General features: G+C 33.4%; 3 protein-coding genes across 4 annotated transcripts; all 3 read left to right on the top strand.

Annotated features, from left to right (window-relative positions):
- Window positions 1-4,785, top strand: LOC146951951 (B3 domain-containing protein REM16-like). Of its 2 annotated transcripts, XM_085756903.1 has the most exons (6): window positions 1-349; window positions 1,112-1,502; window positions 1,596-1,793; window positions 2,683-2,867; window positions 3,035-3,413; window positions 4,394-4,785. In XM_085756903.1, the coding sequence occupies exons 1-6, from the start codon at window positions 230-232 to the stop codon at window positions 4,552-4,554; spliced, it is 1,434 nt and encodes a 477-aa protein (XP_085613029.1). In that variant the 5' UTR covers window positions 1-229; the 3' UTR covers window positions 4,555-4,785. The 2 variants fall into 2 exon arrangements, with proteins under 2 accessions (XP_085613029.1, XP_085613020.1); XM_085756894.1 differs by having other exon boundaries at window positions 1,112-1,793.
- Window positions 4,786-18,307: 13,522 nt separating this feature from the next.
- On the top strand, window positions 18,308-22,075 carry ATS (Homeodomain-like superfamily protein). Its single transcript, XM_085756859.1, has 6 exons — window positions 18,308-19,365; window positions 19,626-19,702; window positions 19,953-19,992; window positions 20,189-20,297; window positions 21,510-21,609; window positions 21,760-22,075. Exons 1-6 carry the CDS (start codon window positions 18,867-18,869, stop codon window positions 21,889-21,891), a joined length of 957 nt encoding a protein of 318 aa, XP_085612985.1. The 5' UTR covers window positions 18,308-18,866; the 3' UTR covers window positions 21,892-22,075.
- Window positions 22,076-22,806: 731 nt separating this feature from the next.
- Window positions 22,807-26,587, top strand: LOC146951949 (uncharacterized). The gene is made up of 4 exons (XM_085748985.1): window positions 22,807-24,612; window positions 24,714-25,661; window positions 25,760-26,179; window positions 26,270-26,587. Exons 1-4 carry the CDS (start codon window positions 23,020-23,022, stop codon window positions 26,585-26,587), a joined length of 3,279 nt encoding a protein of 1,092 aa, XP_085605111.1. The 5' UTR covers window positions 22,807-23,019.
- Window positions 26,588-27,343: the final 756 nt, after the last annotated feature.

The raw sequence follows: 27,343 nt of genomic DNA, 5'->3' as shown, positions 1-27,343 counted from the left end.
GTGAAGTGAAAACTCTTGAAAATATAAAACTCATTTGTACTTTTATTATGCTCTCTCTATTTTCAGCCACAAAAATTGCTTCTTTGTACTGCTTTTTTCTGATTCTAGGGTTTTGTGTGTGTGTTTTCACTGTCACTTCATCTTCAATTTCACTGTTAACTCTTCAAGCTTTCACCTTTAACTCTTTTCCCATTTCATAAACCCTAATTCATATCTGATTCTGCTTCAAATGGGATTACAAAACGGTGGTGGGTGTAGCAGATCTTGGGAAGAAGACATTTATTGGACCCATTTTCAATTCATTCATTTCACTCAATTTCTTCGCTCCAATGATTTTGCTCAACAATTGGTAAGTTTTCTCTTCTTTCATTTTGTAAATAAAAATTAAACATTTTTTTTTCTTTTTTTTGACAAAAGATGAAACCCCTCTGAAAGTGATGAAATTTGGGTGTTTGTTGCATGCATTTCATTTCATGTTCATACATTTTTTTTTTCACATTGTTTTAATTTTTTTAATTAATTTAACCACATAATTTTTTTTCTGAAAGTTTCTTTTTTTAACAAGCTGTTGTCAATTTTTTGCAAGAAAGTTTGATCTTTGGATAAACTATTGTACTGCTGTCAAGTTTTTTTGATGAAAGGTTTGAGCTTTGTATAATCTGTTTTTTTAACTTTTATAAAAATGTGTCTTTTTAAATAATGTTGTAGGTTTTGTGAAATTAGATGTTGATCTGCATTGTGTTTGTTTTTGTGACACTTTTGATTTTAGATTGCATTGTTAAAGATGAACTATGCATTTACATTTTAGGTTATTTTCATGCATGTGTCATGATAGGGTCATGTTTGTGATTTATGTGGTTGATCTTGGGTTGTTATTATGTTATGACAACTATGTAAGTCATATACTTGATATTATGAATGGCTGTTTTTGAATCGGATAGTTATGATCTTCGTAACGCCGGTGTCAACATGTCAATATTAGTGCCGTGGTTTGTGTGGGTCTTCGTAGGTTATAATTGACTTTTAGGCATTTAGTCTACTAAGATGGAAATTCTGCAGCTCAAGCTTGTTGTATTTTATTCTGAAATAGAAGTTTATATTTTGTTTGCAGGCACTTCCCAAAACATTTTCAAACAATGTCAAAAAGAAGCTGCCTGAAAATGTGGTCCTAAAAGGTCCTGGTGGAGTGACATGGAATATAGGGCTGACAAGTAGAGACGGCACATTTTACTTCACGCAAGGGTGGGAACAATTTGTTAAAGACCACTCTTTGAAAGAGAACGACTTCCTGTTCTTTAAGTACAACGGTGAATCGTTGTTTGAGGTTTTAATATTTGATGGCGAGAGTTTCTGTGAGAAGGCGGCAGCTTATTTTGTTCGGAAATGTGGGCACGCCGAGGCTGCCGCCCAAACTGAACAAGGTGGTGGATGTTCTAGCAAGGGAAGGGACACAAACAATTCTGTGGATGAAGTCAATACTCCTTCTAATGGTGTTGATGAAGGTGTTTCACATGAAAAATCTTTGCATCTTAACAGTATCCGAGTGCCATTTGCTGTACCTTCTGAAACTACTAATGGAAAGACTTCTAATGCAGCTGTTGAATCTGCCACCCCTGAGCAATTAATGTCTGATGCAGCAGTCACTGAGACTGAGCCAACAACTGTTCCGTCCCAAACAACTGGTAAACGGACAAGGAGGCCTGTTTATGCTGTTGCGTCTGTCCCGAGTAAGAAGAGAGGAAGACCACCACGAACGTCTAATTCTCAGGAGAAAGCTCTTAATTGGGTGACTGGTATTATTTTTACTTATGAATGACGACGGAAAGAAACATTTAACACTTGTGGTAAAAGCGGTGCACTGATCACATTGTTTTAACTATTGCATAATAAATCATGTATATTATCCAATGAATGCAATAGTTAAGACTATCTGCGTATCCGTGGACCATTATAAACAACAAATGTCACCAAGAAACATATCTGTCTACTGTTTTATCGACATTTCTTTATCTTTTTTTCAGTTGAATGAGTGAAATTTTTTACTAATTATTTTGATTTTGAATAACCGGAACATTTTCAAAGGGGCCAAATTCCAATTTCATGTAACTATATAGGTGATAGGCAAAAGTGGGCGCCGAATGTTTGAATGAATGAGTGGATATTCCATCATTACTTTTTGGAGTCCTCAATTTAATTCTAGACCACAAGAAGCATAGTAAACTTGCTGATACAATAGTAATAAAAATAATCATAATTGGCCACCAAATTTTAGTAATGAGAGATTTTTGGGTAGAAACAGTGGATTTTTGAGAGATTTGTTATGTGAACCGCCTGGCAGGACATTGATTTGATAATAATTTGACATTATTGTTTATTGTGTGCTTGTTTTAGTCCAACATTGTGACACTTAGCTGATGTTTTTGTGGAATCAATTAAAGAAGCAAATTAAAAAGCAGTTTTCTCACTTATCAAAGGTGTGTCCAGGGTCCGACCCTGACACGCGTGACTTCATTCTATAAATTCATTTTCTCAAATTTTACCAGTGTCACATGTCTGGTGTCTGTGTTGTGTTTGTGTTGGCTCTTCATAACTTTTCTTCATAACTTTTTTTTGATTATTTTTATTAAAATTAATACATGGACTTGCTGTTAATGTGGTAACTTATTTTGATCATTTTTTTAGATGCTGAACCTGCCCCAGCGTCTCCAAAGGGCTCTCCAAAGACGCAGGAACTATATACCTCAAATAGAAGGCCTGTCACAAAAGATGAGATTGAAAAAACTCTTCAGGTGGCTCAGGCAGCATGTACCGAGGAGAGCTTGCTTGTAACTATGCGACCTTCACATGTATACAAGAGATTCTTCGTGGTAAACTACTTCTTCCCTTACTTTACTTTTTTAACTTGTTTTTAATCTTAATATATTATGCTAAATAAATGCCTCATTGTGTTTTTTTTTTATTTTTATAATTCCTGCATTTTTAACTTTATTATACATTGTTACTTACTAATTGTATGAACTTTTTTTGTTACTAGTCATTCCCTAATAAGTGGATACTAAACCATCTTGCTCCATCGTCTCAAGATGTGATATTACGCATGGGTAAGAATGAATGGCTTGGGAAATACTGCTATCATAATATTCGTAACAATGGAGGACTTACTGGTGGGTGGAAGTATTTTGCGCTCGACAACAACCTTGAAGAGTTTGACGTGTGTTTGTTCAAACCAGCTGGTCATTTGCATGACATATTGATCTTAGAAATGAGCATTTTTAGAGTTGTTGAGGAGATTACTCCTCTTACTGCGGTGCATTCTCCAGGAAAGAAGAGGGGCTTGAGTTCTACAGGAAAGAAGAGGGGAGTTAAGAGAACACTGACCGGTGCTGCCCAAACAGAACTGGAGGCCATTGAAGGTGCGTAATTGTGTCGTCTGAGGAAGTTACGTTGTTGGAATTATGCAATAGTATATGTTAACAGTTGTGTTAGGTCTGCAGACTAAGTTGCGTTATATCGTTTTATGTCTATGTTTTGGATGTTATGATGGATTGTTTAACTTGTCTAATCTTCTACCTAGGTAATTCACTATGTGTAAACTTTCTATTGCAGTAGCTAGACTTTTTTAAGGTTAAAGTTTGAATTGATTCATCCACCCTAATTATTTTGCAAAACTGAATTTCAACATAAAAGAAATTTTGACCAAGTGTTTGTCCATTGCTTTCTTGAAACATGGACACCACCTTCATATTCTCATTCACGGGCATTTTTTGGCAATTTTTTTGTTTTTGAAATCAAACAAAGTTTAATAGAACGTGTATGAAAGTAATATGCAAAATAAAAAGTGTACTCCATTTGTAATGCAGTATTTACAATTACGTTTGTTTGACAGCAAGTATTTTTACAGTTAAGTTGATACCTAAATTAATTAATCAAAATATAAACAAAACAACAAATTCTGTAGTAATTTGATGTTTTTTGTTGTTTGCAATGCTTGATAACTAAAATCATGTAAAACAAGGAATTAATGCTGACATGAATTTCTTTATTGGAACTCTGTGTTGGACTTTCGGTGTTAGGTACTTATTAAAAAATTAACAGAAAGAGTACACTGAGGTTATCATAAAATTAATATGCATTTAGTAGTGTGTTAGGAACATATATAAAACATTAAAAACAGCCGTTTGGTTCTTCACATGGCTCTTTCATTGTTAATTTATTGTTTCTGTTATCCCAATTAAATAGAGGCACGCTAATTCACAACAAAGCAAGAGACACTCATTCCTCATGTAATAAAATTATTCATTCTCTTAAAAATTGAACTAAATATGCATTTTGCTGATGTAACATGAAAGTTATGTATGAAGTTATTAATTGTACATTATTTTTATGGATCAAGGAGCTGAGACAGACGAGCAGGGACTGCAAGCTGAAGATGATGAACTCTTATCTCAAATACGGGCCAAAAGAAACATAGTAAAATCATCCAAATACCTCAAGGATTATGTGGTACCAAAGAAGAAAACCAGCTTAGATCTAGAAGGCACCTCTGCTAGCTGAGTCGTCACCAATGGGAATTACGTACTAAGAAATGTATGAGTTAGAGACAGAATGTATTATCCAAATTCTTTAGAGGATATATTATTTGTAACCTTTTGTTTAATGACTAAAGCATGGAAGAATATTTAGAATGTTTGTAGACTTTAGTTAGTATAATTCCTGCTATTTTACTGCTTTGTATTCTTATGGTACAAAATACAAAATTCATAATAATTTGGTTCTCTCGTTGAACATGTCTTCTCCTCCTTGTTACAGTCGTGAGGAACTCTCCGACTCCATTAACCAAATCCTTCACAACCAACAAAATTTCCAAAATAACATTGCATTCTGACCCATGAACTTCACAGAATCCGTTCACTCCTTGGACCACCTGGGTCCAACCTCCATGGTTCAGAAATTGCTAACAACTATCAAACTTGACATACCATGCTTTGAAACTTGATCCTTTAGGATATTGAGCACAACTCAAGCGCATATTCTTCACGAAATACTCTTGGTTTGGAAGAAAGACTGGACTTGATGTTTTTGCGTTGATTATCGTGCACTCAATTCCAGTACCATCCATGATCGTTTCCTTATTGTCGCAATTGACGAAATTTTGTATGAATTGTACAACACTCAATGGTTCTTGAAGCTAGATTAATGTTCAAGGTATCATCAGATACCCAAATGGCACAAGGAGACACACACACACAATACAACATTTTGAATTAACCAAGGTCATTATGAATTCTTGGCAATGCCTTTTGAATTCAATCGAGACCATGAATCTCATGTTTTAACCATATTTGCTTCACTTCTAAATGATTCTTTGCTCACACCTCAATTGAATATTTAATCCAAAATGAGCTATTTTGAATTGGTCCCAACCACAAAGTGCTAAACAATTGCTAGGATTCCTAGGTCTCACAGTTTTCTCTATTTATCACAAATTTGTGCGAGAAATTATTCTTCAACTGAAGCTCCTCTAACTGCAGTGCAGTGCTTAAGAAAGATGTATTTTTGTGGACTGAAGCTGCTTTCATGGTATTTGACCATCTTAAACGTACCTCTGCTAAGTGAGTCACCCTTCTGGTTAGCTTGAATCATTGGAACTACTAAGAAATGCATGTGCTGGAGAGAAAGTGTCTTATCCAAATACTTCAGAGGATTTTGCATAAAGAATAAAGCAGAAAAGAATTTTAGAGTATCTGCAGTCTTCAATTATCCGGCTAAGTGCTAATTTTACTGTCTTGCAATCTTACAGTAAAATATAAATAACAATTATTTTCACGTACTCCAATTAATAATAATAATCTTTCACAGGTTAGGTTGATCCTATAATTCTTGGTACAATATTTATAGTAAAATTTTCAACTTAACAGTAAATTTTGTAAAATAATGCTGTACATTTGAACTATCTATCTCGAGTGGGAAGGGTAAATATCCGGACTTGGATTCTCTCAAGTCTAGGGAAACATAGACCTAACCAAGAATAATTGATTTGAGAAATTCTAATCTGAATTTCAACTTAACTCCATAAACTATAAACTCTGGAGCAAGTTTGATGGTACAGCCATTATGATAACACAATTAATCATGGATTATTTTTCACCTCCTACTTGGTGGCGGGGCCTGAATGGGTTGAGAAGAACAGGAACATATTATTTTAGTGGTCACCAGAAAAGACCACGCAACATGATTTTCTAACATAATACACACAAACACAATTGTCCTTCTGTGTGAAACCAGTTTGCACTGCAGTGTCCACTGTGACACTTCCAACAAACACTGATCGTAGGCACATGATTTTCTGCTTAGAGAGTGGTCCTGTCCTTTGTCACACCCATATAGCACTTCCACTTATGCCATAATATACATATACTCTATCCGGTCTCAAATATAAAAAAAAAAAAAAAAAGTCAAACAAAGTTGATATATCATTCAAATTTTTAAACAAATACATCAATTTTGTTTGACTTTCTTATGCTTGTATTTGAGACCGGAGTGATATTATCAACAATTATTCATCTCTCTGCTATGTATGTTTGACTAAAAATTAACATGTGTACCTTTTCCACCACTCTGCCTCATTGCTGTTGAGTTACACCTTCTCTTCCCTTTTTTCCTTCCTTTATGTCTGCTGTCCCACTAACGATTTTGTGTGTGTACGAAATAGCCTGTAGTAGTAGGTTAGGTTCTATTACTATCATTTGTTTTCGTTTGGAAACTTTCAAAATCTTTCATGATAGTCAACATAATTTCCTCATACACAATTGGTCTGCAGAAGCACAAGAATTTCTTGTAGACAATTTTAAACCAACCAATAGAAATAGAGTATTTGGTGGTAAAAGATGGCTGCAAAACATATACTATATGCAACAATATTGTTTCCTATTAGATGACAGTGTAAAATAGTTTTACACCATCATCCAATCCAATAAATATCCACCATCTCGTCATGTAAGCATAGATTATAACCGGTTTTTAAAAATAACTATCCAATTCTAAATTGTAATTGGACGTCAGTGTAAAACTAACTAACACTGATGGTGCATTTCTAATTTTCTCCTTTTATGTATGGTTGTATTTCAATAAACGGTTGGTTGTATGAAGAAAAATTGTTGCATTCATATTCAACCGTCATTCTTTTATGAGCAATGATAAGTAAACACAAAAATACCAAACACAAAAATGACATCAGGGCTAGTCTTGTAATTTCCATCAAAATTTAATGGCATAATTGAGATTACAAGTAGAAATGAGGGTTTTTTTTAACAATTTCTTCCTCTACTTCTCTCAGTCTCTCTGAACAGACACCACCACCCTCTCACCACCACCACTCTCCCACCACACACCACCCACCTTCCTCTACAAGCCGTTCATATTCGACTTCTCCATTACAACCACTGTTCCGTCCTCTACGGTCGTCAACTGCTGAAACTCACAGATCCGCCACCAAAGAACAGATCTGAGCGACGCCGACATCTGCGAGGTCAGGAGAGTGACGCCGGCACCTGCGAGATAGGTTCAGTCCACAACAACCTTCCTTCCAACCACCACCACCACCACCGCCATCGTCATTCATAACCGCCACCGGCGTTACAACATCCTCCATCCTCAACCGCCATCGTCCTCACCACCATCACACTATTCAGATCTGCTCTCCCTCACACCATCCTCGTCGTCGGAAATCCAGTCACTGCCGCTAGTACCTCGTCGCCGGTGAGAGTTGTAGAGAAGGTTTTTTCAAATGAGAGTAAGAGAGAGGAGAGCTGTACGTGGGAGCATGACAGCAGAGAAAGAAAAAAAAACAAAAAAAGAGTACATGTTAACAGTAGAAATACGGTGGTGTCGTATTTGTGTATGTTATTTTGTGTCCATTTATCATTTCTGTTCTTTTATATAGAGACGTTTAACTTTAACTTTTAGCCTAAATGCATTTCAATACAGATATTTATAGAAGGGTTACTTATTTAAAAGTTCAATAAGAGATTTTGATTGTAGATACTCTAAAAAGATTAACGAGGAATTGGAAACATTTACCCTGAAAAAGAAAATGTGATATAGATTTGAGAGATGAGGGTATGCATTCAATCATGGATGTCAGCAGTGGGTGAGGTAAGTCAGACCATGATGATTTAGTTCTGTTGAATTACTAAGAGCATCCACAATGGAGACACCCATTTTTGGGTACTTAAATGGGTCCCACACATACACATCACTCTTTTATCATTTTTTAATAGTAGTACCTAATAAGCACTCAATCCCTCCAACCCAGATCTCACACAAAGTTCTTAAATGGGACCCACTAATCAACTATCAATAACTTTATATCACTACATTTCAATTTTTTAATATTAAAAGCGTGCGGGTCCCGTTTAAAGTTGGGGGTCTTAAATAAGACCCCGGGTCTTAAGAGACCCCAAAAAAAAAAAATTCCCCAATGGGGGTACCTATTAGGTACGGTGTCTTAATTGGTAAAGACACCACCATTGGGGATGGTCTAAGGATCTGACCTAGAAGGGTATTATTTTCAATAGATAATGGTAAATGCAAACATGTTCTTGGGAATCTTGGCAAGTCACAATGTTAATCGTACTCAATAAAAAAAAAGACCAATGTTATTTGAACAATCATTTTATGTGATAATTTGTGGGACAATCAAAATATATAAAGAAATATAGATCTTGGCATAAAAATCAAAGCAATAGAGAGAGAAAATGAGAACATGATGTGAGTATGAGAGAAAAAGTTGTTACAAAATGGTTGTTTAAATATCATTTCTCTGTCCCGTAAGTGTAGCTCAGTTGGTAGCTACTAGGGACAATGTTTGCAGGGGCCGGGGTTCGAACCCCGGATTCCCCACTTCTCCACACTTTAAAAGTGTGTGATCTAGCCACTGGGCTATTGAACCAAAAAAAAATATCATTTCTCTAAAAAAAATCAACAATGATATATGTACATCTAATAATTTTCTATACCCATTCAACATTTCATTTTCTTTATATTTTTCTCTTCCTATCATATCATCAATTTATTATATCTATAGCATCATTCTTTTCTATCTCTTTTTTTCTTTCTCATAATGTATACACCTCAAGGGGTGTACATAATTCATTTCCTTAAAAATATTCGTCTGAAATGTTGTGTACTCACTTTTTCAAATACATAGTCGGTTCTTATTCATTTTCCTGATCTTCATTTGAGATTTTTTTTTTTAACATCCATTGTTTCCTAGAAACACATGGAAATGACAAAAAACCCAGCGGTAGTTAACTACCGTCGATTTTCTAATTATAAGCCAACGATAGTTAACTACTGCTCAAATATTTTTGGTCATTTCCATGTGTTTCTAGGAAACAATGGATGTCAATAAATCAAGGGTTAAATATGTTTTTGGTCCCTATAAATATACCAACTTTTCGTTTTGGTCCCTCTAAAATTTTCCTTCAACTTTTAGTCCCTATAAAATTTTCAATCACTACTTTTGGTCCCTATTTTTAAATTAATTTTTGTATTTTTTAATGAAATTACACAGAAATGTGTAGAATATTGTAAAAAAAAATTCCCATAAAAAATTATAATTTTTTAACAAAACATGAATTAAATATGAATTTTTAACCGTAAAAAATGTAAAAATTCATATTAAATTCATGTTATGTTAAAAAATTCTAATTTTTTTTGGGAGATATTCTTATAATATTATGTATTTTTATGCAAATTTTTATTCAAAAATATGAATTCTACATATGATTTTACTTTAAAAGAGGGACCAAAAGTAAAAAAGGAAAATTTTTAAGGGACTAAAAGTTGAAGGAAAATTTTAGAGGGACTAAAACGAAAAGTTGGTATATTTATAGGGACCAAAAACATATTTAACCCATAAATCAATTCTATCTTTAGTTTTGAGCAAATTTTTGTACTTTCATATTACTTGGACTCAAGTGATTGTGGACTCACCTTCTGGAAAAGCCCAACTCAATAATAGCATGAGTTGTTGGGTCATATTCACAAATAGCCACAAGTACGGAAAAGTGGTCATAGATACAAAGAGAACGTTTTGTTTTTTTTTTCCAGTCAACCAAAAGAAGAAACCTTATCCAGAATTAACTTCAAAATTATCAAATAACTTAAATTATAAATTTATAGCATTCTATTTTATTTGTAGGAACCCATTAAATTAGAGTCTTCGACATTTTTATGATTCCAAGGTTTATCCCCAAATTTAGGTTACTTGAATCCTATACAGGACTAATATGTGCTCAAATGTTTAGGTTACAATATAAGATTTTTCGCCAGCAAAATTGATTAGACAACATTACAAAGGGTAATTCAACCCTATAAAACAACAAAGAAATCATCACGAAATTTGAACATCAACGAGAGTAATGATAGCTCGACTTTCTTCATTTCTTAAATAAGAACAAACTTTACGATAAAGTAGCGTCGAGAGTAGCAACAAATCGATGCTGCGATACAATAAGAAAAACCTTTTTTATGTACTTTAAGTCTGAGGATTTTGAGAAGTTAGGAAATCAGTACTCCAAATAACTTTGATTCTATCTTCAAATTTCTATAAGTTGGATTTTAAAATAATAGTCTTCGACCTATGGTATTTAAAATAGAAGTTTTCTTCGAATGTTGATCTTCGAGGGAACTTACTCGCTCGAAAGTATTTATTCAAAATTTGGATGTACAATAACACACGGTAATTTTTCTTAAAGGGGAAGTGCTGACATGCCTTTACCTGAAGTCTAAAACAGCCCTAGTAGCACCCTTTTCATAAACTATTTTGCGTGATCATTGAAATGTTTTTATTTACTTTTACGTGTGTGTAAAATACTAAAATAAGTATTCGATAAATGTGATTCAATTGGTTGAATAACGAATAAATACTAAATTGGCTTGAAAAAAAAAAAAGAGAACAAAATATCTATTCATCCTCCATTGTCAGGAGGAGAAGGAGGTTTTCATTACTTGTAATTTTAATATCTATTCATTTTTTTTAACAATATGTCATCTAATTAGTTCCACCTGTATCAATATTAACGTACGTCTTCCATTTCACATTTATCGTAATGGTTAATACATCAATACTTAATCGAGGTAAGTTAGTGAAAAGATTATTCTCTCTATGTCATTTTCTTAATTTATGTGAAATAGTCTATGCGTCTTTTATTATGGAATGGAAAGGATGTACATAATTCATACTTAAGTTGTGCGTTAGCTAATTAACAGTGATCGGCATCTTGTGAAATAGAAATGATACCTGACATCAAAGTTTTGGTATCAGATATGTATATTGTCATTTGTTTCTTAGGTGCAATTTTAAAATGCTAGTAAATTGTTTAAGTACACGGTAAAAAAGAAATAGAGATTGACACATACAATATCATATAAAACGTGTATTTTAAACTTCAAATAACATTTTTTTTAAAGGTATAACACTTTTTTTTTTTAAAAAAACAAAGGGAGTTTTTTGACCTTACGGCTCACTCATTAGGGCATTATTATCCCATGATTAATCTTGAATGACGATTTGGCATTTGCCACAAATAAGGTCTTGCTACCTAAAAGCTGCCATACTTTACAAAAGGACTAATTAAGCATGTTTAGAATTAGAGGTTTGGTTGAACCAACAAACAAACAATACCAACTCCTTGCTACATATAGAGATTTTTAATTAAGTATTGATTAGATTAGAGTACTGTGGACCATGTAATGTCGTGGAGCACATCAACCTAAACGGCGTTAATTTCGGTGATTCCTTGCTTTCTTTTTTGTCGTTTATTTGATACTCAAAGTAGCTTAGAATTAGATGAGCTTTGCTATTTGCTAGGGGAAAGGTGATAACTCTAACTCTAATTTCAAAGCAACACATGCTTGTAGTATGGCTGTATTCTGATCTCCACCAATAACAACTACGAAGCTAATATTCTTCTTCTTGATTACTAATAGACAATATTTCCTCTTAATTATTACCACCATCAAAGGTGAATCATAGCTCAAATCTCGAGTTATATTGTGATATGTTTCATTTGGTAATTTGTTATACATGCATTAAGATAAGATATAGTCATTTAGTTTGATCAACTTTTAATCCTACTTACTTAAACATTTTACAAGATTCTTATTGTCTTAATTAAACACTGACCATTTCATTAACTATTGCAACTTGATGTTTGAAGACAAAGAGTAACATGCGAATTCACTACTTAATTTGATTTGGAATTAGAAGTTTCACAAGTTGCATATTTAAATTGATGATCATAATGTATATAGACGAGGATTGCAGCATGTCACATTGTTTACATCAATTTTAATATATTTGCTAAATATATCAATTTTATTATATATTAGTTTCTGCAAATCCATTGCAAAATGATACATAGGTTATTTAATTATTAATACGAATCCTTGCACGTACAAATTTAGCTAGAATTTAACAAAGTCTATATGACATTTTCACTTCATTAATTAATTAACTACTGTTTTTTTTTAATATTACATGCACACACTGATTTCTATGTTTAATTTTTAATCTCATTTTTCTTATGTTACGTTGAATTTTTGAGCTGATCTTCATGATATCTAATAAACTAGGTTAGCTGGTTGTGTAGCACCGCACATGTCTTGCACGCTGTAAATTGAATAAAATGGAGAGATATGAGTCAGGGTTGCCCAAAAATATAGAGTAAAACATAAGCATAGTGCATCACAAGTCAATTACAATAGAAATAGCATTTCATTAATCTACTATGGCTAGAACATGCAACATCATGTTTGTTCTTATCTTGCTTGAGATGTACTATAGTTTCTTCAATTCAATATAAATGATAATTAAAAAAGGAAAGAAAAAAATAAACCGACAATATTACAACCTTGAGAACAAAGGGTGCATATTACATAAATTCTTGATTTTATAGTAGCTATATAAAATAGTTTGAGATGTACGTATTAATTATCATAGAGGAAATTAAGGGCAATATGGGTAGTTGAATATATGTATGTTATTATAAGACAAACACATGGAATATTAATGAGATATAGCCAAAGCATTTGACAACATAACAATTGAGCCATAGAACGACATGTTGACCGGATATTCCCTAATCACAAGCTTATTGTTGAAAAATTCACGTAAAAACACAAGAAGAGAGAACAAAGAGGAATTAAATAACGTAAACAATTAGTCGTGTTGTTGTATAATAAGATAATAAACAAAATTAAAGCAAAGTTTTTTCATTTCCCGGAGAATCTAGAGCGCATCAGGCGCTGACCATGGCTTCGGAATCTATTAACAAATGGAATTAACAAGTCTATCAAATTGGTAATGATATCTTGCTGTCACATTGATCAACAAGTAAAAACAAAGAATGGGAAGTATAAAAAAATGAGGGATCAAGCATGGGGGTACGAGCATAATTGAAACACACAAACAGCCATAAATGCCATATGTTATAAGAGGCATTCTTGCATGGACACAAATATAAATGCATAGTATTTGGTCACACACACATTAAAAACCTTTTTCTCAAAAGATTAAATCATTTTATTATCAAGTTCTTTTTTATTATTAGAAAAAATATTTTTATGTGTGTGTGCCTAAACACTGTACATTTATATTTGTGACCATGATAGACTTTCTCATGTTATAATATAATTTATATTAAATGTTTTTTTTAAACAACAAAATTTCTTCCGTGCACAACTGTGAATACTAATTCATTTGAAGTAATTTAGATTCATTTAACGACTCAGTATCTAACATTTGTGACATAAAATGTTAGTTTTTTTTTTCTTTCTAACTAGATATATGTTCTATACGCGTAACTGCAAAGACTAATTTCTCGAGTTGGGTAGAATCGAAGTTAGTGGCAATGTTCTTCCTCAAGAGATTTAACATTGTTTCATTCTCAAGGCTGATTTCGAACACAAAGCATCTGGTTAAGCTGGACAAGATTCATTATCATCTCATCCAAGCATTCTTGGTAACACTACGATAGTAAGTTATATGGGTAAATATTTCATTTTCGTTACTGAAAGTGTAGAGAGTAGCCATAATAGTCCATCAATATAATGTATAAAAATTCTAAAATAGTCATTGATTGTGCACTACGTTAGTCAAAATAGTCTTTGACGTTAAAATGTTTTGTTAATACTGTCATATTAGTCTATCGGTATACTTACTTCCAGTCATATCAATCCACATAAGTGCTTATTTATTGTCATATTAGTAGTCCATAAAAGAAATGAGTTGCTCTCCGCATTGAAGAACTATTTTAACGTCCAAAATTATTTTGACTAACAGAGTGAACAATCAAAGATTATTTTAAATTTTTTGATACCCTAAAGGTTGTTATGGCTACTCGTTACACATTCAATAAAGAAAAAGACTTCTTAGCCTAGTTATATTAATGTTTGATATATAGTATAATATAGTGGTAGATGAAATAGGAAGAAAGAAGAAGAATATATATAAAGAACAAAAGAAGAGAACAAAGGAAGAGACTATAGCCTAGACACGGTCACGCCCACGAGTCACGTGAGTGAAGCCATGATAGTGGCGAGGAATATGGTTGGTATATTGGCGATTGAAAAACACGCGCAGATGTGATCAAAATCGATATACGACAGAAGATGAATTGAGGTGAGAGACACACAAGACATGGAATATTTGAACACGGAGAGGGAATATTGGATTGCAACATTACATGCCTATTACATAATTAGACAAATGCTAGGGTTTAAATATTTATATGTTAACGTTGGAAGCAGACGATTGTTTGGAATCATTTCTAAAATTCCTACTTGCACTTCCTTCCATGTTTTGTTTTGCAAGGCTACTATGGAATATCGTGGAACTTCATGTATAGTATCTTGACTCTTAAGTATTGAACAACTTGTATTAGAAGATAAAAGAGAGGATAAATTAAAATACAAACAATGAAACTAGATGTTTGGTATGGAGTTGAACCAAATATGCCTACATCTCCTGAGGTTTATAGTGTTACGAGTCATATATAAATATTACGGAATGTGTGTCAACATTTTGTGACACCTGAAGTTGATGGGGACAATCAATAATCGCCGATGTTCAAGACATATTCAATGATATGCTTCTACCACGCTTTTAGACATCTAGTTGCTGAGATCTTATAAACGTTGAGGAAAATAAATTAATTCTTATAATGATGATATGTCTAATTATTTTTCTAAGTTTTTAGACTTTGGTATTAGCCATGATCAATTTTAATATCAAGGTGTGAAGGTGTAAATATGTTATCTGGAAAAATTTGTGCTTTAGCATTGTAGACTCCATGTCCCAAATTTTGGTTAGTTGTGATTTTCATGAAGCTGCAAATTAAAACACATGCAATGTCACAATGATTTTATCAAATTTTAAACACATTATTTAAACTTTTACTTCTTTTGGTTATAAATAGTACGTTGTTTGTCAAAAATACCTAAATCAAACATCCTAAAATTTTATTTAGACTTATCTCATGATAAAACAATTATAAATTTTAAAAAATACTTTTAGTTATCAGTGTGTAACATGGAGAGACACGTTAGAGTAACGAGTAGAATGTCGTACAATTCATGAGATGACTAATGTTAGGACGCATGTTCGATCCCACAATTCTCCACTTCTCTAGTTTGTATGTGTGAATTAAAAGGAAAAAAAATATAGATATGTATGACATGATTTGGTTGAAGGGGGTGAAAGGATAGGAGATCATTAAATAACATCTCTGCGTCTGCATCATGTGGCTCTGTGACCTGGTTGGTGTCACCGGACATCACAGGCTACACTTATAGTCATATATTCCTTCCCTTTAAATCTTTCCCAGTTTCTCATCAGTACCCATTTTTGCTCTCTTCAATTTGGGGGGCATCTCACGTGTACAGCTCGCCCTTTATTGCCCACTATATACGTCCTAACTAATCTTACACTTTTTTTTCTATAAAAATGAGAATCATATTAATTCACAAATATTTTATTTAAAAATACCAAAGCTATATTAAAAGAGAGTTTAATGAATATAAGAAGAATCCTAGAGCTGGATTTAGCTTGATTTAGAGTTGGACCTAGACATGAAGTGAGTCAAATGATTATCATCAATTGTTATTTTTTGTACCAATTTTTATCATTTTTTTCTCTCAACCATTAATAGAGAAATCATGCGAACAAATGGATCTCATAAAGACTATATGACACATATATGTATTACCAAATCATTGTTTTGATAGAGTTTAAGAAGAAATATTTAAGGGGTTTTTTTTTTTTTTTTCCATCAAGGACCAAATTGTTCTTTTTTAATCGTTAGATCTAATTTGTCATTTTGAAATGATACTACACGCTTGACAAACATTTTGGTGAGTTTTTTTTTTTTTTTTTTTTTAAGGAAAAGGAAAAAAACATTTTGGTGAGTTAGCAGAAACACTTTGATGATTATTAATTGTATTTTCTTTTATACCTAATTTTATCAACTATTTCCTCAACTATTAATAGAAAAATCATGTGAAAATGGATCTCATAAAGAATATATGACACATGCATTAGCATATCGTTATTTTTGATTGAGTTTGAGAAGAAATATTTAAGGCTTACCAAATTCTTTTTTATTCGTTAGATCATCTAAAATGATATCACATGTTTGTTAAACACTAAAAAACCAACTTTTGACAGACAACTTATACTTATGAACTAAGTTGATCTGATTTATTTTTTTAATGACTAATTTTTCTTTGTCAAATAACTAAATCAGTTTTCATATTTTCTCCGACATCACATTGGATCTTCACTCAAATCTTTATATTTTTGCATGTAAATTGAGTATCTCTACGTGCAACATTAAAACATTAGTTTCTCAAGTTTATAAAACCTAAATGGAGATAAACTTTTCCTAAGAGCTTTAACCTTGATGAATTTCTAAACTCATATTCAAATCCAATACTTGTCAAATCTTTGATTTTATTTTTATTTTTTATGAACAAGTCAAATCTTTGTACTTAGGATGCATAATTGAATAAATATTAACTTAAATAATGTGTATATAAGCAGATAGACATAATTGAAGTGGTTGGTTGCAAAAACATATAAAAGAATGATAGTCATGGTCAAAGTAAATAATGGAACTATAGCCACGGTATGCATTAAACCTTTGGTCGCGGTATCGCATACATAGCTATAGTTAACAGGAGTTAACCAATGAGGTATGATGCCACATATGCATGGGGGGGCCAATGTGAGGTATACTATAGACTATAGAAGAGAAGGATATTTTGGCCTGCCAGTCAATCCTCGTTCATAATAAAAACGGGAATATTCCAATTGGAGAAATATGTATTAAAGGAGAAAAATAAATTAAACTTATCATGATAGTAGAAACAAAAAGAGCAGGGAATTTTAATAGGTCACAATCCATCAACAACGTGAACTATAGACTCATTTCCCGTTCCAATATTCCATTGAATAGTACCCATTTTGGCTTTTCTCGAATTCCAACCATATACCTTGCCAGTAACCACCATTATATCACTGCACCCTTATTCGAATTTAAGAGTAAATCTACAGATATAATCCTCTTCACTCTTCAACAACTAGAGTCTTTGGATGAGATCATATATACTAGTCTTTCAATATCATCTTGTAAGTAGTGTTAACAATTTTAAAATAGAGTTTTCTCAATCATATAAATTAGTGAATGCATTTGAGAACAAGCATAGCCAAATTTATGCAAAAATTAAAATAAATAAAACTTCTATTTAGGAATATATATTTAATTAGGTCTTTAATATATAAAAAATGTACATTATTTTTTTTAAAGTCATTCTAATTAATCTTCGAAATGAAATGAGTAAAGTCAATGTTCAATCCTTGTAGAACACATTCTTGAACAAGGGACAAAAAGTTTTGAGTTGCTATCTAAGCACACTTGAGTAGATGTAGCTTCATAGCCAGTTCAAAAAGACCGAAATTTCTAGTGATAATTGGTAAAACAACTGGGTGTTAAAGTTCTTCGTATATGCTAAGTTTGTTAAAATCACTTTGAACTGTCGTGACTTTGTACATAAACTATATTTTTGAATTTCAATAAAATTATGATGTCAACTTAATTTTGTCAAATTTACCGTGACACTAAACATACATTTAACTATAACTATTTTTTACCCGAAAAATTTATTTCCTGATGAAACAAAAATATTTCATAATTAAATTGAAGATTGAATAATATAACAAACATTTTTGAGAGAATTTGAACACACATTACGTCTTCATTTAATAATATTCCTGTATAGATAAGGTAAAGGAACCTCAGTACTCCCCAGGCATTCTCTCTCTTTCTCTCTCACCCCCCTAGCTTCTCTCTCTGTGCAAAGATAGTACTTTGATGACCACTGCTACTAATATTATCTCAGGCCACAGCTTCCATAAATAACTAGTACTACACTACCCTTTTTCACTAACTTTTCGCTCAAACCACCATCCCCAAAAAAACTCTGATCTTTTCTCTTTCTCTTCATTTAATCTTTTTTCTTTTATAAAAAAATCTCTATCTCTGACTAAGTGACTAGTAGCCTCTGGAAAAATTAAATCATCTGTGTTATATTAAAAAAATGCAATTCTTAAATCAATTACCCTAGTTGGATCCTACTAAAAGGCTACCTCATCACACACATACCTCGAAAACAATGCAAATCATGAGTCACTCATGATGATATAATCACTCTCTTTCACCCTCTTCCTTCCTTCCTTCATTCCTTCCTTCATTCATTCATTCCTTCTCAAGTACTCTATACCCTAATAATTATATAACTTTCTCATGTTCACTAATAATTCTTCACATCCTAAAATGCATACTTTATTTTCACCTTTGTTAGAACCAGACCTATCTTTAAACATAAGTCTTCCTTCTAATATTTCTGATTCTGAACCCAAAGGAATAACAAAACCACTTTATAATGATAATATATGTTCAATATCAACTACTTCTGATTCAGCTAGTAGTGGAAGTGAGTTAAGCCATGAAAATCCCTTCATCTATCCTCATCAACGTGACCCAACATTGAGATTAGGCTTTGGAAATTCAGATTTGATGAATCCACATCATCATAATCATCACCTTCATCGTCATCAAGTGCAAGGTGTATCAAGAAACTTTAACCAACACTTTCAACCTCACATCTATGGCCGCGATTTCAAGCGAAATACAAGAGTCGTTAATGGTGTTAAAAGAAGTGTTAGAGCTCCAAGAATGAGATGGACTACAACCCTTCATTCCCATTTTGTTCACGCTGTTCAACTTCTTGGTGGTCATGAAAGTAAGCAGTTCATCAAACCTATTATTCTTCATGAGCACTTTTATACGATAAGTGTTTATTCTATAAGCATTTACTTAAGTTCTTTATACATGATTATTTTGATATGAAATATTATCATTTCTTCATCATGGTAAGAACATGTCCATAACAAAATATAAGGAAAAAACAAGATTCATGTATTTTTTTTTGCTTAACTTTTATTACAAGGAAGTATAATATAATTATGGATCATGTTAATTAATCGTGTAATTAACTTGCAGGAGCAACACCAAAATCTGTGTTAGAGTTAATGAATGTGAAGGATCTAACCCTAGCACACGTCAAGAGTCACTTACAGGTGGGGTAAACTATTCACCATAGTCTTACAGTTTAATGAGTACTCTGAATGAAGTTTCCATTTTCACCTTTTAATTACTTTCTGACAAAAGAAAGAAGAAAAATAAGAGAAGTGTTCTAGTAGTGGAGAAAGTAGAACAAGCACTAGGGACAAAAGGGTATCTAGAAAATATTCAATATATTAATCTTTAACTTTGTGGACTTTTTTTTCATCTAATTTTTATTATTTTTCATGCTTGGTGTTCATGCAGATGTATAGAACAGTGAAGACCACTGACAAATCAGGAGCAGGTAATTACATTTTCTTCTATGAATTATTGCACAATGTTTGTTTGTTAGTTTTCTGTTTGTTTTTTTTTAGATCTTTAGTTAGTATTTGGATTTGACAGAAACTATAGTATAACTTTATGATTTTCAATTGAAGTGATGATGTGATGAATTATTAAGTTAATGTGTCTGATAAAGTAAGAGCAATGAAATTTTGCAGGTAATGGGATACTGCAGACACAAGGGATTAATATTGTTCCTTTGCATGGAGCTAATTCCTCAGCTGATGAGAGACCAAATTTACCTCAACCACTTCAAAATTCACTTAGGTAAAAACTACTGTATGCTAATTTTCTCTCAGCATATTATGAGCACCATTATTCAACACAGGGCTATTAAAAGCTATGTTAACGTATAGGCACGAATATTCACACAAATGCTTTGTGTTTGGCTTTTTTTTATAAGAAAAAAAAAACTACTAGTAGTACTTTTTATCTTGAAAATATTTCTTGTTTGTTTTTAGCTTTTTTCTGCTTATCTTTTTGATTAAGAGATTCTATGACAAGAAATGTACTAGTACATAGATTTTGACAAAAAATGCCTAGGGCTTTTTATAGGTATGTGGGTGGTCATTTTTTACGTGCTCCCTTAACGATGCTTTTGGATTACTCATTCATTATATCTTCAATGTATTAATTGATCCCAATATGAAGTAAAAAGTTTAGCTTTTGGTGCACATCTCCATGAATCACAAAAATTGTGAGATTTGGATACTTTTTTTCTTCTAATAATACCTTTTTTTTTTACTCTTATTTTCTTTCCTCAAAGTCTATAATTACACAAACAACACGTTCACATTATTTTTAGTGAACCTCTTTGCACATTGAACAATATATTGAATTTGATGCGTAGATATAGTACTAAATAGTTTGATAGAATTAAATATGTCTTACAAAATTCATTTTTTTAAGGGTATCTTACAAAGTCCTGGCTTATTAAGTAATAAATGACATTTATTTATAAACTTTTAAGGGGATCTTACAAAATCGACATATTAATTGTGGTTTGTCCTTCCTTGGTTGTGGAAAGAGTAAATCCACCCACTATTTTTTTCACTCTAAATTATTTTTTTCAAGAAGGACCATCCTCTTAAGGTACACTATGATTGATCAAAAAATTACTTCGTGTTTTATCCATCACTCTTTAGGTTCAAGATTTGCTAACCAAAATTAAGATTGCCAACAATGTTTTCTCCTTTCTAGCTAATAATGAGGACTGGTTGCATACCTTAGCAAATTGAAACATTTGGATGTTGACCGTTAAAATATTGCATGACATCTATTCCTTCAATAGCCAATCACAAACTGCTGGCTATGCCGTTTTGAACTGTATATATTTGGAATTGGAATTAGTATTTAGGACTTTGGATTTTGAAATTGGAGTACTAGAAAACTAGAATGGGCTAAACCATTTTTTAGTTGCTTTAAATTTTATCTACCTTCTGTATTTAATTTCTCATTTCACTTTATAAATTAATTCAGGACATCTTGGCAACCATCAATAGAGACAAATACAAACAATACTGAAGAAAAATCCGAAATTGGTTTGACGTATTCTAATTTGAAGGAAAATGATACCATGGTAAGTTTTGGGACATATATATAGGGCCAGAAACTGGATCTAGCATGTGGCTTTGTAGTTGTGCTGTAGTTTTAATTTGTTGCATGTACTTTTTTTTTCTCATTATTGTATAGTTTATGACATTAACATTTGTGTATACTATTTAAACAGGTGAAGAGGTTGGATTCTGCCCAATTGACATGTTCAGACACTATGATTGACTTAGAATTCACACTTGGAAGGCCTAATTGGGGAAAAGACCATGCTGAATCATCAAGAGAATTAGCTCTTCTTAAGTGTTAAATTAATTAATTATAAACACTAATTAATTAAACTTTCCTTGTCATTAATGAATAGTGTACTACTACATTACTAGGAAATTTTCCATGTGAATGATTTAATATATCTATCTAAGTTTTGTATGAAAGTGAAATGAGGAATATTGGGATATATATTTGCTACAAAACATATGCTTGAGTCCAAAGAATTTCAGGGCATTGTCTTTGATGTCATTTTCAGTGCAAGATATATAACAATAAAAGAAAATAGAAGGCCTCTTTCAGGATATGGACCATGACTTTTAGTTAGGCAAAATAGGACCCCATTTGGGACCTTATATTGGACAGGTGGGTCAAGTTTCATACCACAGTACTAGCTATCATAACATCGTTCTCATCATATATGTAACGTTCCAAGAGGCTTGTAGATTGAGGTTAGCACTTCGACCAAAAAATAAAAGATTGATGTTGGCACAAATTATTAAAATTCTTTGGCTTAAATATGCAAACCGTCCCTGTAATATGGCCGCATTTTGATTTTCGTCCCTGTAAAAAAAAAAATTTTAAATACATCCCTGACAAATTTTTTTTGTTTTAAAAAAGTCCCTGGCCCCACTTCGTTGGTGATTTGGCAAGGTTCTGGGCCACGTGGCAGTTGCTGACTGTGCAACTTATGCCACGTGGCGCTGACGTGGCATAAAAAATAATTAAATTATTTTTAATTGAATATATGTACTTTTTAATTATATTTATTTAATTTTCGTTTTTTAAAAACATTAAAATAAATAATAAAACGTTTTATAAAAGGAGAAAGGGAGGGAAAATTGGATCTAGGGTTTGCAGACTTCATTCTTCCATTGATCTCCTTCTCCTTCTTCTGTCCAACAACGTCGATACTGTTGAACATTCATCCTCCTGCATCGCGTTTGGTCAGATCGACGGTTCAGATATTGTCTGCGAAAGTTGTGGAATTTGACGGTTGGGATTGCGCCTTTGGAAGCTTAATCGACGGATGGGAGTCATTTGAGTCTGACGTCCTTGAAAGGTAAGAATATTTATGCGCCTTTTTGGTTTTATACTGTGGTTGTTTATATCTATGTACTGATTTTGTCGTTTACCATTTTCTCATTTTGTGGGGACCAAATCGATAGTGATGAATGTTGTTAAAATGTGTATTTTTGTTTTTTTTTTTGCATGTAGCATGTCTATTACCGTAGCTTTTCATCATGGAGGGTTATTTGTTAGGGACTGGTTGATATGTTACAAAGGTGGTGAAGAATCAGTGTTTGATTTAGATGTTGATAAGTGGTGTTATTTTGAACTAGAAGGGTATGCAAATGATTTACAGAAACAATATAATTATGGGAAAAGGTATAGGATGTGGTGGAAGGTTGAAGAAGAAGTTGATTTCAAGTTAGTTAGGTTAGATGAAGATGCTGTAGTAATGAAGGAGTATGCTAGTAAGAAGAAATGTAAGCTTGATGTATTCATTGAGCATGATGTTGTTGAAAGTGATGGTGGTGTTGTTAATGTTCCTAACTGTATAGAAGAATCTGAACCTGTTAAGAATAGCAGTTGTAAGGGGAAGGAAAAAGTGGTTGAAAGTGAAGGTTCTGATGATGAGGAAGTTGATGCTGGTGGATATAGTTGTGATGAAGATTCTGATGTTAGAGGAGACAGGTTTGATGACAGTGAAGAAGAGAGAGGTTTAGGAATGGAGGATGGGTTTGGTTTAGCTGATTCTAATTATCTCATGATTGAAGGTCCAAGTACTACTGACCCTGATCAAAGAAATAGAGATGAGAAGTTTGATGATGGGGTTGAAATAGATGGTGATTATGAAAGTGATTCATTGGCCAGTTCTGACCCTGATGATTCTGATGAGGAAAAAGGTCCAAGATATGAAAAGTTTAGGATGGAACAGCTTAACAAAAAATTCAAGTTCAAGGTTGGCATGGAGTTTAAGTCCCTAGCTGAGTTCAAGGAAGCCCTTACTGAGTGGAATGTAATACATGGGAGGGAGTTTAAGATGGTGAAAAATGACAATGAAAGGATTAGGGCAGTTTGCAATCATAAAGTGAATAAATGTGATTTTGTTGCTTTATGTAGTCAAGTGGGTGACCAACACATGTACAGGATTAAAACATGGAGTGGGGACCACACATGTGCCAAGGACACATATATTAGATCTGCTACTTCCAAGTGGGTTACAAAAGTACAACTTCCAAAGATAATGTGTACTGAGAAAATAAATGTAAAAGACATCATGAAAGACATGAGAAGGAACCATGGAGTGGGAATCACCTTTGGAAGGGCCTGGAGAGCAAAGAAGAGGGCAAAGGAGATTATTGAAGGTGAGGCTGCAAAACAGTATACCCTGTTATGGAGGTATGCAGCTGAGTTAAAGAGGGTTTCACAAGGTAACTCTATCCTAATTAACACTGAAAGACCAGCACCAACACTTCAACCCAGATTTGGATCTTTTTACTTCTGTTTTGAAGGACTTAAACAAGGGTTTTTAAGTGGGTGCAGACCATTCATAGGAGTAGATGGGTGTCACTTGAAGACTAGGTATGGTGGTATACTTTTGATACCAGTTGGTAGGGATGCAAATGACCAATATTACCCTTTAGCTTTTGGGGTAGTTGAAGTGGAGAATAAGGAATCTTGGAGATGGTTTCTGACACTGTTACTTGAAGATATTGGAACTGATAAGAGATGGGTCTTCATCTCTGATCAACAAAAGGTACATAGCTATTATTGTTTTTTGATTTATTTTGGTTATGGGTTTTCCATATTATTGATTTTTAATTTGTTGTTTGTTGTGTATGTGTTTGTTTGATGAAGGGTTTAATGTCTGTGTTTGATGACTTGCTGGAGGTAGTTGAACACAGATTGTGTCTCAGGCATCTGTATGCAAATTTCAAGAAAAAATATGGTGGAGGTGCTGCAATCAGGGACTTGATGATGGGGGCAACTAAAGCAACATACTATCAGGCATGGGAACAAAAGATGCTGCAACTTAAGGCAATTGATGAAGGAGCATGGGATTGGCTTATGAAAGTTGACAGAAAACTTTGGTGTAAGCATGCCTTTAGTTTTTACCCTAAATGTGATGTATTGATGAACAATTTGTCTAAAGCATTTAATTCAACAATATTGATTGCTAGAGACAAAGACATAATAGCTATGTCTGAATGGATTAGAAATTATTTGATGAATAGAATATCAACTATTAGGTCTAAGATTGGAAATTGGCAACATAAAATAATGCCTATGCCTTTAAAAAGACTTAATAGGGAGATTGAACTTAGTGGTGAATGGATATCAACTTGGAGAGATGCTGATGAATTTGAAGTTGCTAAGATGTATGGTGGTTTCCAATACATAGTTGATCTTGGAAAGAGACAGTGTAGTTGCAATTTCTGGGAACTAGTTGGCATCCCATGTAGGCATGCCATAGCTGCTATGGGTAGAAGGTCTCTGATACCTGAGAATTTGGTTGATGAATGCTACTCAAAAGCCACATATGAAAGGTGTTACTCTTATAATGTTAGTGCAATCAATGGGCAAGACATGTGGCCAGTTGTTGATGCTGAGGAAATGTTGCCACCAACATACAAGAAAGGTCCAGGAAGACCAAAAAAACTGAGAAGAAGGGGACCTGATGAACCTGAGCCCAAACAGAATAAGAGGCAAGTCAGTAAGTACAGATGTACCAAATGTGGCCAGTTTGGCCATAACAACCGATCCTGCAAAAGTACTACCATTAATCCAGAAGCTCAAAAAAGAAAGGTATAATTTTAATATGGTTGAAGCTTTTATATTGTATAATTTTAATATGTTTGAAGCTTAAATATGTGTAACAACCTGCATATATTGTATTGTTGCAGAGGAAACCACCAAGAAATGCACCTACTGGTAATGTGAATGATGTGCCTGCACCTACTGGTAATGTGAATGATGTGCCTGCACCCACTGGTACTGTGAATGATGTGCCTCAGTCTGCTGTTAATGTGAATGTGCCTCAGCCTGCTGTTAATGTGCCTGCACATGCTCCTGCTACTGGTAGAAGGTCTCAGCCAAAGAAGTCTCAACCTGCTAAGAAGTCTCAACCAAATGAAAATACACCAGACTCTGCACCTGCAACAACTGCTGATCACATAGCACCAAATGCAAATGCACCAGATTCTGCACCTGCAACAACTGCTGATCACATAGCACCAAATGCAAATGCACCAGATTCTGCACCTGCAACAACTGCTGTTCATGGTGCATCAAATGCAAATGCACCATTTAAACCACCAAACAAGGCAAATTTCTGTCTCAGGCATCAATTTACATATTTTGGACTACAAAATTTTTTATACATTCAAATGACCTTTTTTTTTTTCATTGATTAGAAAAAACATGCTGAGATGGTGTATGATGTTACACACCTGCAAAAGAGAGCAAAGACCACAATGTCATGGCATGGGGTAAGGTGTGAGGCATCTACACAAATATCATCTGCTGGGGTACCAAAGCTCAACCTAAGCAGACTTAGAAGAAGTGGAAGAACCTGCTACTTTGGTCCTCAACCAAAGTTTGGAGCACCAGGAACAATAGAGAAAAATCCTATTGACATAGACATAGACAATGGACCCGGTGAGCTAACTCAAGAGACTGCTGTAGTGGATAACAAGAAGAAGAAGAAGAAGCAAGATTGTTGGAAGCCTTAGATCAACCATTATTAATTCAGTCTTTTTTTGCTATTACTGGCTGAGAAATGCCTTTTTATCTGGTTTGTAATGTGGGTTGAACAATGCCCTTTTTGCTATTAATGGGTTATAAATCCCTTTACAGTGGTCTGTAATTGCTTGAACAATAGCCTTTTTGATTAAGTTTGTAATGGCTTGAACAATAGCCTTTTTGATTAACTATGTAATGCCTTGAACAATAGCCTTCTGTTTTGCTAGTAATGCCATATTCAATGACATATTATGATGTCGTATATATCACAGGGTTAAAACATATCACATAGCACAAAAAGTGTGGAACTTCATTTCATTACCAAATTGAACATTTCATTCATTGATTAACAACAAAGTTAACTTTGATTCACAATACATTAGACTACATAACACAGTACATAACATAGTACATAACACAATACAAAACTTGCCTACTTGTTAACTTAACACCTACAGTTATCCCTCCCAAACAACCTCATTACATCAATTCTTAACATACAATCCAAACACAAGCCAACTGAGAATCAACACCAACGCAAGCCATTTCACTTTCTTTCTCTCATCCTCAAACTTCTTCTTCCACTGAACACATTCCCTTTCATCAAATCTTTTCATCATTTCATCAATGTTGGTGCATTTGCTACATCCTTCATCATTTCTTCCTTCCACCCTACACGCCTCCATGGCAGCATTATCATCCATCATGGGTGTCGTCCCTATCACAATTTCATCGTCCCAAATGAA

Source organism: Medicago sativa, chromosome 1 (assembly GCF_051527215.1).
Source record: "Medicago sativa cultivar Bolivia chromosome 1, Bolivia_mono, whole genome shotgun sequence".
NCBI lineage: Eukaryota > Viridiplantae > Streptophyta > Magnoliopsida > Fabales > Fabaceae > Medicago > Medicago sativa.
This window is presented reverse-complemented; position numbering and strand designations above follow the sequence as displayed.

Bases quoted from the DNA above. Each gene is read 5' to 3' on its own strand.
- ATS (XM_085756859.1), top strand. From the start codon at position 18,867: ATGTTCACTAATAATTCTTCACATCCTAAAATGCATACTTTATTTTCA. The intron at 19,366-19,625 runs GTAAGCAGTTCA...ATTAACTTGCAG, and splicing joins ACTTCTTGGTGGTCATGAAA to GAGCAACACCAAAATCTGTG. The intron at 20,298-21,509 runs GTAAAAACTACT...AAATTAATTCAG, and splicing joins CCACTTCAAAATTCACTTAG to GACATCTTGGCAACCATCAA.
- LOC146951949 (XM_085748985.1), top strand. From the start codon at position 23,020: ATGAATGTTGTTAAAATGTGTATTTTTGTTTTTTTTTTTGCATGTAGC. The intron at 25,662-25,759 runs GTATAATTTTAA...GTATTGTTGCAG, and splicing joins CAGAAGCTCAAAAAAGAAAG to AGGAAACCACCAAGAAATGC. The intron at 26,180-26,269 runs GCAAATTTCTGT...TTCATTGATTAG, and splicing joins CATTTAAACCACCAAACAAG to AAAAAACATGCTGAGATGGT.
- LOC146951951 (XM_085756894.1), top strand. From the start codon at position 230: ATGGGATTACAAAACGGTGGTGGGTGTAGCAGATCTTGGGAAGAAGAC. The intron at 1,794-2,682 runs GTATTATTTTTA...TCATTTTTTTAG, and splicing joins AGCTCTTAATTGGGTGACTG to ATGCTGAACCTGCCCCAGCG. The intron at 2,868-3,034 runs GTAAACTACTTC...TTTTGTTACTAG, and splicing joins TATACAAGAGATTCTTCGTG to TCATTCCCTAATAAGTGGAT.